At 41.5% G+C, this 12,437-nt stretch overlaps 1 protein-coding gene across 17 annotated transcripts in view; it reads right to left on the bottom strand.

Annotated features, from left to right (window-relative positions):
- Window positions 1-12,437, bottom strand: part of LOC121895562 (ERC protein 2-like) — a 156,541-nt gene that overhangs the window by 95,474 nt on the left and 48,630 nt on the right. For all 17 annotated transcript variants that reach the window (XR_006095807.1, XR_006095806.1, XM_042408834.1 and 14 more), the window contains 2 exons: window positions 7,429-7,566; window positions 2,444-2,632 (listed from right to left, as the gene is read on the bottom strand). Coding sequence is in view for 15 of the 17 variants with exons in the window: in XM_042408834.1 (XP_042264768.1) it covers window positions 2,444-2,632; window positions 7,429-7,566 (327 nt within the window). In the remaining 2 variants the exon portion in view is untranslated. The remainder of the gene's footprint in view (window positions 1-2,443; window positions 2,633-7,428; window positions 7,567-12,437) is intronic.

Consider the following 12,437-nt stretch of genomic DNA (forward strand, 5'->3'; position numbering starts at 1 on the left):
CTGCAGATACAGTGAGTGGGCCACTGTGAGTACACGACCCGATGACAAACACAAACTCTACATGTGCTTGAGAGGAAAATGGCTGTGTAGAACTGTCCTGTCCATGTTTGGAGGTATTCTGAATTAAAGTCAAATGAGGACACTGATTTGGGTAGTAACATTGTACAACTATTGGATTAATGTATGTATTTCTAAAACATTTTCTATATATCACGAATGGTTGTGAGGTTTACAGAAAATAATAAAATATAATAACATTTTTGACATTGTGCAAAAAGCAACCATTTCACCCAGCAACAGCATTATGTTCTAGTAGCATTAACACAAGTTACACAAGGACAGTTCAGCTAATTTGCTGAGGATATTTATCACAGCAAGTAAGCACGTTCTGCTGTGTAGTTTCTGTATAGAGTTGATGAATTTATATAGCAAAAACACATCATTTTATTGCTGTTGTTCAAAGCAACTTACAATAAGTGCATTCAGACTTGATAGGAACATGAGAAAGCCTAACCCCCTTAAACAAAAACACAGTTCAAGCTAAGGTTTTTAGGTTTTGGGGTTTTTTTTTGCTCATTGTCTTTTTAGAATGAGACATAGCATGGGTTGTCGAGGTGTAATCTGAAAAGGTTTTCAGACTGTGGCAGAAGATGACCAGTACATCTGCTGTCCTGACTTCAGAATGCAGTCAATTCCACCACCGTCCTCACCAAAGTGAGCGACCACAGGGCCCTCAAAGCGACAGTGCAGCTAGTCGCCAGGGGGGAAAAGAGTGCGGCTGGTTGCATTGAAGTGAAGCGTTCGACCATTGCTTGGAATTGTCAATTGAGTTTTATTTGACTATCATTTGAGTTTTAGTGCTGCTGGATCTCTACCATGTGCAGCACCTCACAGCGAAGCTTTTGTTGTGCACTGGATTCTGGGATTCGAAACAACACTATAATACAATAGTATTACAGTATTTACAGAACCTAAAAGTACACGTGGCAGTCAGTGTCAATCGTGTCATACACTGGCTGATGACGTGCCTCAATGGCACTGAATGCGTACGTGTGTGTGTGGTAGGTCGGTTTGATCAGAATAATCTCAGGCAGCATGTCAGTTCACCTCTGACCTACTGAGTATTAAAGTCTCACAACCTGTCACAGTCCACTGCCCGACAATAGGATCAAACATACCAACATACTCAAACACATGCAGACACTCATGCACAGAAACTCACACAACACACACACACACACACAGTTGTTTTTGTGCTGGCATGCATGCTCAGGCACACACAGAGCAAAGCGCACACACACACACACACACACACACACACACACACCCAAGCTCATATAAACACACAAACATCATCTGTCTTCTTGAAGAATCTCTAAGTTTACATAACAGGTCTGATTGCTGGCAAGTACATAAAATAGCCCAATTATGGCAACACTTCTGTCGGAGTGTGAATCTGCTCACTACAAAGGCTTATTGAGCTGCTGTCCTTTTCATGTGGTGCCGCGTCAACATTCAGTATATCACATCATATCATTTCAGAGGAATAAGATGTGTGTATGCTTTTTTTATGAGTATAAAAGAAAACATTCTCATAAATTCTGGCAGGACGAGAGTCTGTCCTGGCTTGTAAGCCTGGGAGAGGAAAAAGAGAGAGAAAAAAGACAGCAAGGCCTCTCACTTGGCACCTGAACAGGGATAGAGGGATCTTTTACCTTCATAAATCACTCTCTCTTAATTCATCCCTTTATCCTGTGGGACAAAGTGCAGGAACGCCCTTTACTTGTGAGTTGCCAACAATAGTGTGGATGCTCACAGGGAGGTAAGAGAATGGAATTACTATTACTGTATATGTTAGCAATGTAAATACAGGGTACAAGTAGCACATTACAACCACTGCAGAGTGGTTGTAAAAGTAAATTCTTTTAATTCTTTTTGTACAATAAAAATAATTATAAAGTGTCATGATGTTCGTTTGAAGTATTAACAGTAAAAGGTATTGAGAAGTGTACTTCTTAGTATTTGTTTTATGGTGTCTGTGAAATTTTGTCTTTGGGCTTATTTTAGAGCTTGGCACAAGTGGTGCAGTATGTGCAAGTCTGTTATGATGTAGATGACGATGAAATATTGATGTCTGTTTGTCTGCAGTCCACACACACATACCAGACCATCAATCTTGAGTGTGTACAGTGCTTGTATCAACATGCACACTGTTTCACCCGTGTGTTATATTGTTTTTGGATTATTCAGGTTCCATGTTATATTAAGAAGTGATTACAACAATAACCAAAAATGAAACATCACTCTATACTACACACGCACACACACACACAAACACACACAGCAGACACTTTTCGATGTTATCTCCCTCAATATCCCGTGTTTCAATTGTTCCTCAGGTGTTATTGACCACACAGATGTGCAACCCCGTCCCCATACAGACCTCTCCATCAAGCCTCTGGTTCTGGGTCGACACAGGATTAGCAGGCTGACTCTGGGACACTTTCTGGGGCTGCACGGCTAACAGTTTGTCCTTCAGTTCCTGGTTCTCCTTCTTCATCTGCTCCAGCTCCTCCAGTCGAACCCTGTCCTCCCGCTCCTTCTGCTCCCGGAGATTCTCAATCACTCGCTCCTGAGATAGTGAGATGGGGGGAAAAAAAAAATCAGTAAGAAGTTTGAGTGGGAATATGGCAAAGGCCTAGATAGCTATAATCTGCATAAAACCTTGTTCACATTTAAGACATGTTATAAAATGGATGTTGTTTTGCTTCCAGACTGCAAAAGATTGTCAGCCCTGTGTGATGCAGGTCTTCCCTATCATTACTGAAATTTTTGAGCCATGCAGTCTTGCTGAATAGGCTCAAAAGCATGCTTTGCAAAGTGCAGCCAAAGACAAACTCATAAATGCCCATCATAAATAATACTACCATAAATAATACCAGGGACAGAGAGAGATCAGAGCCAAGTAGAGCAGGAGGAACTGAAGGGTTGAGGGACAGAGACAGATTTATTGGCGGTTTGGACAGTACTGTAGATCACTTCCTAGCAACTCTACATTACCTACTGATAAACCAAGTTGGAATACTTTCATCATAATTTTCTCTATTCTCTAATCATATTGGACAGCGGGAGGACCACGGCTTTGGGCACTGGCCCGAGGCCAGGTCCACGCCATGGGTGGCGGAGCATGGAAGGTGTGTGTAGTAGGTGTGTGCAAAGGTGTATGTGTGTGTGTTTAGGTGTGGACTGAAGTGATTATCAAGGTGTTTATTCAGGTGTTTATTTAGGCACAGAGCACAGCTCAGCAATGGGGCTTTACGATGTGGCATCGCCGCATGATTGGCAGCTTTAAACCCCTGGGTAATTGGACAAATACAGCCACTAACTAGACCTGGCACAGTACAGTACTGCATAGTGGGCTTTGGAAGAGAGGGCGAGAGAGAGAAGCGAGGGAGAGAGACCACATGGCTAATAGGTCCTGGGTGTTTTCCCCACATTATGAAATATCTCTAGGATGTTTGGGGTTTAGGGAAAGAGACCAGGATGTGATAATAAAACCTGCCTCTATGAGACATAAGTGTGGAGCACACGTAAACAAAACACAATACACATAATATCACAGACAGGAAAACACACACATACACACTAAAATACAGGGTTCGGCATGGGCACAATGCCCCAGCTTGTTAATTAGAACCACAGTACTGTGGCTAGCGACTGGCTCCAAAAGCAGGTTTGTGACAGGGTGTGTGATTAGCAACACACACACTCACTCTTGTAAACACATTACACACACCCTGTGTTGACCACAAAGTCTGAAAAGCTCGCCAACGTTCTCCTCATCACAGCTGAATTATATGTAGGCTGCATCAGAAGTGGTTTCTGGGTAAACAGATGGGCCGACACAGAAAAGGGATTTACAGTTTATTGTGCCATTATGCTATTCATTTCAAAGTCCGTCTGCAACAAAAACAAATTTAGTTGATAAAAGATCATTTTAAGCAAAAACATCTATGTCCTGTGTGAGTCCATGTGTGTTGCACACAGAACGCACATATAAACACACATCAGCGGACATAGGCTATTAATCGACTTACATCTGGATGCACAAAGTGAAAGATGTTTGATTGAATTGATATAAATTAAGTGCAGTTCAATTAAATAAAAATCAACACAAAGGAAATAAAAGGAGAAATAAGCCTCGTAAGGCAGAGACAAACAAACACACACACATTCAATGTGGTAATGCAGCAGTGCAAGCACACATATCGGTTCATATTCGTTAAGAACTCAATCAACCCTGTGTCTGATTCCACTTAAGCTGCTTTCACATGATCAGTGTCAAAGCACTTGACAAAGTGTAAAAAGACATTCACTTTTAATCAGGGGAGTTTTGTTGGCTGCACCAATGTTACATCTGCCACTGAACCACTGAAAAAAACATTGAGATGCAATGTTCAGAGTCGAAACAATTTGAACTTTGACAAGGTTTTGACATCAACTTTTGAAATGTTGCAAGCAGCGTTTATTTCTTTTCATGTGTAGTTCTAACTGAACGTTAAACACATCACTCAGATTTTGTTTAGGAAAGCTCCTTTAAACTCTTTTATTGACTCTGTTTCTTCATAGTTTCCTAATTTGAGAATACTCTTGGCAGGCCAGATCACAATGAGAAGCTAATGTTGCATAAAGAAATACATTAAAAACAAATGCAAAAGCACAAACATACTCACAAACAGTATGTGTACATTGGAACGCATGAACACATAAACACATAAAAATGAGGCAGCCACTGAAAGACGAGCAGTACAGCTGGACATCCACATCTGCCCTAACTGGGAACTCTATAAACTCTTAACCAGCAGCCAGTGCCAACAAAATGTAAACTAGCATCCATCTTTTAGCCTCCAGTACAAACAAACATGTAAATTGGAAACCATTTTTTAGCCTCCAGCGCCAAAGCAATCTTTTTTTTTTTTAATGTAGTACCAACAAATGTGTGCTAGCAACAACTTTAAACATGCAACAAAGCTAAGCAAGATGGAGCCACTCTGAAATGAAGCCAGTCAGCTCAGGGTAATGTATATACTGCCAGACAAGAATTTGACATCTTCATGGTCATGATAGTATAGTATATAACATCAAACCTGCCCTGTGTGAAAGCCTGTCTCCAATTAGAAATCATTGGCACTCTGTAACCATGAGTCCAAATTCATAAACACATTTCTAAAAGCTTGTGTAGACCAGAAAAAAACAATAAAAACCATTATTCAAAGCAAGAATTTGCATCAGCATTCCAACTCTTTCGGGTGAGGAGAATTTTCCATGCTTCTCGAAAGTAACTTACTTACCAGGGAATACTGTAAAATCATTGGGGTTTTATTGGGTAAATGACCTGTGCGATGAAATGCTATGCATTCTTCTGAAAACAAAACACCACAGTGGCCAGCGAGGCCATTCATCTTTTAGTGTTAGTGGCGGCTCGCTAGCTCAGTAGTGTTGAGGTGAGGCTTTTATGGAGACCAGATGCTCTCTCATGTTGCCAGAAATCAACAAATGCTGAATGTTTATGACCAACATCCAGTCCATCCGCTCATGTGGAATACTATAAGTCTGCTTAGTGCACCTGAATTCATATGGCAGTTGTTCGGTGCACTTTTACTGTATGTACAGTACTGTGGTCGTGTGACAAGGTAAAAGATAATATACTCATAGTAAGTTCATGGTATGTAATAAGGTTCAAATCCTGTTGTAAGGTTAAAAAGATCATACGTTCATGAGTGACAATTTATATGGGTTGTTAAAAGCCTTAATATTGTGTTTAAAACAATAAAAATTTGTAGTATGTTCAAAAAGGGTTAAAATGCTAAAAGTGAATTTATTAATGGAATAGTTCATTTAATTCTTTATTGTTTCATGTAAGCTGTGATAGTATTATCAGTGATCTGCAAAGTGGTCTTAATCTGCCAGCCTGACATTGATTACTTCTGTCTCCAGTCTTCTCTTCTCTCTCCTGTCTCTACCTAAAGGAAATTTTTCTCATTCAGGTAAACGCTCTCATCGAGGAAACATCACCCCGTTACTCTTGTGATTATTTCTCCCTGTTTTTCAGATACTTTGTCAGTAATTTACGCTGTTAAAGTGTTTGTAATAAGTGAGTGATTATGTAACATTTTGAGTAAGTTAGTGTAAAGTTCTGTCGAGTGTTGTAAAGTGTATATGGCGATCAGAGCCCGCGCTCAATAGCAGAGTAAAACCTGCAACTGCCCCAAGTGAGACCACTATTTTGTGTCTGCTATGAACTCACATGGACACATGTGCTGATATGTTTCGCACAGTAATTTGTATTTTGTACATTTATCATTCACTCTTGTCCGTATTTTTCCCCATTTTTCAGGGGCATAACACTCATTATTATTTGTGGCTATGGAGACCGGTCAATCCAGTTTAAAAAAGCAATTCCAATATTAGATCAAATTGAACTGTGGATAGACCACAGAGAACAGAGTTAAATACAAACTTGATACTACACTAACATTGGACCAGGGCTGTACATGTCCCATTGAGACTTTACAGTACATCATGTCTGCACTATCTCTCTCTTTATATTACAATCACAGTTGATTTTTTTCCTCTATGTATGCATGACTGTGTTATCTTTTACTGAATTTTCATCCCTGTCTGATCCATTCTAACTGTATTTCTCTTGCCGGCTCTGTTCTTTCTCTTCTTCTTTCAAATGGCTTGCAGAAGTTACTCATTTTCTTCTCTGCCTCCACCCTTGCATTCCTTGACCTCTCCCTCCCTTAATTCTGAGGCCACCTCTTCCATCAGGGCTGTGCCTCTTCTGCCATTCCTCTTTTCCATCCTTCCATTCCTCCCCCTTTCAAAACTTCTATCCTCCTCTTATTCTATAGATCATTCACTCCCTACGTTCAGCACAGTTACAGACAGGGAATAATCCTCTGTCTATGTTCACCTTAGACCTCCCTTCTCTCTGTGCCTCCTTCTTTCCCTCACTGTTTTCAGACAGGACCTCATCTAGTGTGGTCCAAGGTCTATAAATTAGGAGGTTGTGTCAGTAAATTATGACAGTGAGTCATAGCAAAGTATGCAACTTAATTAAGCCTCATGCCATATACCAGCTTCCTGAAAGACCAGTGCGCCTCAATGGGTAAAAATTTCCAGACCGCTCCAGACCGAATGGTGGTCTAATGATTTTATTTTGTGAGCGTTTATTGTCTGAAAAAGAAGTTTTAGCCTCTGCGTCAATAGCATGCTTTTCTTCTTCACACCATCCACACCAGCCACCTTCCTCACAACGCAATACCTCCCTCAACATCAACACTAAACTTTAGTTTCTTTTCTCACTGGGTCACTGTCAACTTTGCTTACCCTCTATCTTTACCCTCTCTTTATCCGGTGTACCTTTTCTGATAGGGCCTCCTCCAGTGTGGCCAGAGCTGTGTCTGTGTTGCTGGAATCGGTCTGAAGGCCTTGGACCCTTTCCCTCAACCCACTCAGCTGTTTGTCCTTATCCTTTAATTGCTCCAACAGGTTCTCAATCTGGAGAGAGAAGGACAGAGAAAGAGAGGGCATCATATAAGCAGCACATTGATGTGAAACAAATACACAACAACTGAAGGCAGAACAATTTAGACTGAACTTGAAAGTAGCAGAAGCACAATGTACCTGACTGGACAATTGTGACTAGAGACCTTGTGGTACCAAAGTACCACAAAAAGAAATTATCCCATTGACCGCTGATTCATCTAGAAGATGAATCTAGACACTGAATAGTGTGCTCAGCCACTGGCTGCATTCTCCAATTTCCTGTGGTAATGTCTTCCATTCTGGCCTGGCATCTCAAAGATGAGCTGCAATGAAAGCCTCCACTGTAAGGCTTTGGTCAAAACAATTATGGTTGGATCCATAGAGAGTAGAAAAAGTTTATTCTATTGCTGCATAGAAGACTTATTGGAGACGTGTAAACAACAAAGCCGTTGGACAGTCCGACCAAATCACCCTCAGTACCAGTTTAGCATTGTACTAAGAGTTAATTCAACCCTTTGACTTAAGGGGCTTTGTCTCTGCATCTGCCTTTCTGTGGCTAACCTCATGTCGCTGAAGTGGTGGTGTAATAGCCAGTTGTGGTGTTCAACAGCCTTTATCTGATGAACACAAACACACACAAAGACACACAAACACAAAACGCTCCGAGCTGTACCAAAACAAAACACTAGCAGATGCAGCTGGAGGTACAACACAGTGCAATACAATGAGACTCAAGAGGTCTACAAATCAGTTACAAAGGCACAGCACATCTGGTGACAGGACATAGTGACTTGCTTGTGGCTTATCATTATTCCCACAGGCACGCTCTACATTCCTCTTAAGTGTAAATTAATATCATCTTTGGAAAAAAGGAAGTTCCATTTAGAAAGTCTCCCTGAGATTCTTTGAGATCTATGCACTAATATATAGCATCTACTGTATTTTGCAGTTTCCAACTCAGTCTTCTTTAATGGTTTTTCTTCAGACAGAGAAAGCACCACTCACTCACTGCTGCAAAGCATTAATAACACATTTGACCCAAGTGGTCCTTTTTTCAGATCAGGGCTTTTGTTGTACAAAAGAAAGTCATATGCACTGAAAAGAAATCATTATTTAATGAACACGAGAATCCAATAAAAACAAGAAAAGCACTTCAGGCTATCAAGAGACCACATTTTAACTGAAATGGTGACATGGTAAAAATGCCCAGTGGGGAGAATAAGCTACATTCCAGTCATGGGTACATAGATAGATAATGTTCAAATCTCCACAGCTATTTTACAAATGAATCCAATTAGACTGCAGACTTTGGTGTTCTCTGCTCCCTGGAGGGCAAGACCAAGGGTTTAAGGGAGCCATCTTGGTTTTGGCAATAGAGGGAAAGTGGCAGGAGGGGGTGGGAAAAAGTGGACAGGACCCTTCGGCAGATCTTGATAGGTTAATGACAGTCATTACACAACCAAGCTAAAGGCTCTGGTAGGTCAGTCCATAAGCGATAGGGACAATAAACCCTTCAGGGAATGATGGGAAAGCTTCACACTGCCATAGTCAGATAACATTCCCAGTACTTCATGATTACCATGGGTGTGTTAGATGGGATTTTAGGATGGGCACTGTAAAAGAGAAAGAGACTGAGAGAGTTGAGTGTTATATAGGTTTCCTCATTTTTTCCTCTTATGTTTCTCTCATTTGAAGTGAGTGGTCTGAAGAGGTTTCACTTATTTTCCTAGGGATGCAGGCACTTACTTGAGTGCTAAAACCACACACATTATAACATAGACGATCTCCACATCATCGGGCACTGGTGAAAGCTGACAGACTACACTAGACTGATGCTGGAACATGCTTATCTCCACATAAAAGTAAACACAGGAGGAAGTGCAAACAAACCAAATTTCTCGCTTTGGCCTCTCGTTGTGGCAGCTCAGAGGCTTTGACATACCTTGTTCTACTAAATACGCACCGAAACATATACATATGCACTCATGCACACCCTTGCTCCCTGTCCCTGTGGGCACCACAGAGCCCTATTTCAGGTCAAATTGAGCATGTCGCCCCTGGTCTTAGATAAATGATTACATTCTTCACCAGGCTTAAGTTTGCTTTGGCCTGGTCGCACAAAATAACAACCCCCCGATGAAATATTTAGCCGCGTCGCTCGGCCTTCTGTGAAATTGTGCAGAAAACGTTCAACACAACTTAAACCTTGTACCGGCGGATGAGAACGAGTCATGTGAGTCATGGATATGGGAAAGAGGGCAAGGAATTCTGTCAGAATTCTCAAAGCCCGACATACCCTCAGAGGAGAAATGCCTTTTGTGGACAGGCGAGGCACAGGACAGCCATATGCCTTTTCGGGAGAGAGGGGGCCTCTCTTCCAGTAGCTTGGTTGTTATGATGAGAACAGCAGTCATTCATTTTATCTCTCAGTGTATGAGGCTCCTCAAACTATACTCCCGCATCTCTCTTAAACACACAAAGACACACAGCTAGACACACACACACACACACAGAGGCTTTTATCATTAAACCGCTGTGCATATGTCATCCCACTCTCCAACCACACACACCTCCCGCTGTAGGAGACCACCTACGATAGGCAGCTACCATGACTCTATGGGCCAGGCACTGCGGTGTGGACTGTCTGTCTCAGGGAGTATGTATCCTCTTGAGAAACCATGACGTCTGTTTCAGCCACCTCCCACACACATGGCTCCCCACTGTTTACCGCCTTACTGTTTTGACTCTGATAACTTTATCAACATGCTGATAGGACTGGACCAGGTTCCCCTTAAAAGTGGGAGTGTTGATGTGCAGTTACCTTTCATTGACCTTGACTTTGCACATGCTATCGACAGTTGTAGCTCCAAAATGCAGCTGAACAGTTAAGTACTCTAAAACATCGGGTGGCTGTGGGATTTAGAGATGTCATGACTACACGTCTTTATGAGTCAGCAGCAAAATAGTAGTTGACTAATCGACAAATCATCATTGACATCATTATGTAAAAAGAAGGATGCAGGAAGGGGGGCATTGTAGCTACCATTCTAAAAAATGATTGCAGTATTTCACTGGAAATATGTGGGAACAAAGATGGCTTACAAATAAACTTGGTGATGCTGGCCACAGTCATATTGTTTATGACTTCCTGTATAAACTACTTGGTGAAACTAGTGGACTGTGATATTGTCATCAGTGATAAAAACATACAAGAAAAAGGTTTTTTTTAAAAATGGCATTTATTAATTCTTCAATGAAAGACAAATATTCAAAGTGGAGGGGAATTCAAATTCTCAAACAATAGCTGACACACATTTATGTAAAGTTAATAGTTCTCAACAAAACAAATTTCTCTGTTCAGTGGACTTTGAAATCCTTTGGGAGCCTTGATGTTGCATTGTGGTTGCAGCCTGCACAGTTTGATCATGATTAGGACAAGCTGAGTTCTAATGTAATGGGAGAGAAGTTAGTGAAATAGTATCAGGCCCAGTGTCCCTGGCAAAAAATCGTGATCTAAAAGCAGCTTGTTCCAGGGCAGAACCACAAACCCAGTCGACCCGTCTGTCTTCCATCCAAGCTAAGAACTAGAACTCTGTGGCCTCCAGAGGAATCATTTCTGCAGAACACAAAGGAGACCAGCGTGGAGCGTGACCACCATAAAAAGTACAATCATTTGTATTTTTAAAACTATTTTGGACCAATAAAAACACCAAACAATAATTGGTCGCCCTCTCTGAAAGGCAACTCATTTCTCTGCGCTTGTCATCACCTCTAAAATATGACAGGGACAGTTGTAAAAACCCAAAGACCCTGGCACTGACATGTATGCATATACACATGCACAAGCGCACGCACACACAGCCACACACAAATACACACACACACACACACACACACACGGAGGGACAATAACCGCAAACTGAACAATATGTAGTAACACAGCATGTACTTCCCCAGAGAAATCTAGGTCACAGTCCAACAGAAACATGATGAAAGACTACATATTGGAAGTATCATACTGCTACTTCAAGTGCTCCACAGTCACATGTTGCTCTCCAAGTAAAGCATGTACAGATTAAATTTGGGATTTTGTGATGTTTGTATGTGTGTGTTTGCATGTGCGTGTTACGGTATATTTAAACTTGTACACCTGCATACTGCTCTAATCCCCTGCCATCATCTTGTTGATTCCTGATTAATAAACTTCCTCCTGCTTCTTAGCTCTTAGATGTGGCTTTTCAAAGAGAAACACAGTTTGTCATGAAGCTAAGGGAAGACAGTGACCTTTTCGGTGTGAGGAGGGTGCGCTTGCACTTCATTTAACCCTCGTCCCTCCATCACCTCTCACCCCCATCTCTGCCTGTGAAACAGAACAACATAGGGAACATCGGCAGACTGTAGAGGCACTGATATTGTGTAAGCTGGTGCCCCCATGTGGTAATTTGCTGCCACAGGCGCATTTAGCCACTTTGACAACTCCTGAGAGTTGATTCAAAACAGAAAAAAAATGTTATGTTTTGTCTTCCAAGCATCCAATGTATGAGGACAGGATAGATGCACACAACCACAGAGGATACTCAAATTCTGAAGGTTCTTTGTATAAGTGAACTCCATATTTGTGAGATGTGTGATACAGTGGTCCTATATTTTACTTACGGTACCTCATTATGCATTGCTTTGATTAAGAGTCACAGCTAAGCATAAAAATGTCAGGCAACATTACATTGAATGAATAGAGTTAGCTACTGAAAAGGAATTGCTGCCATTTAATCATGGCTGCGGAGTCCCCACCAGATCTCTACAGACCGCTGAGTCATCTGGTTGGGAATGTGAAGGGACATCACGACACAGAGACCCCTAAAGCAGCAGAAAATGACACCTCT

This window comes from Thunnus maccoyii, chromosome 4 (assembly GCF_910596095.1).
Source record: "Thunnus maccoyii chromosome 4, fThuMac1.1, whole genome shotgun sequence".
In the NCBI taxonomy this organism is placed as follows: Eukaryota; Metazoa; Chordata; class Actinopteri; order Scombriformes; family Scombridae; genus Thunnus; species Thunnus maccoyii.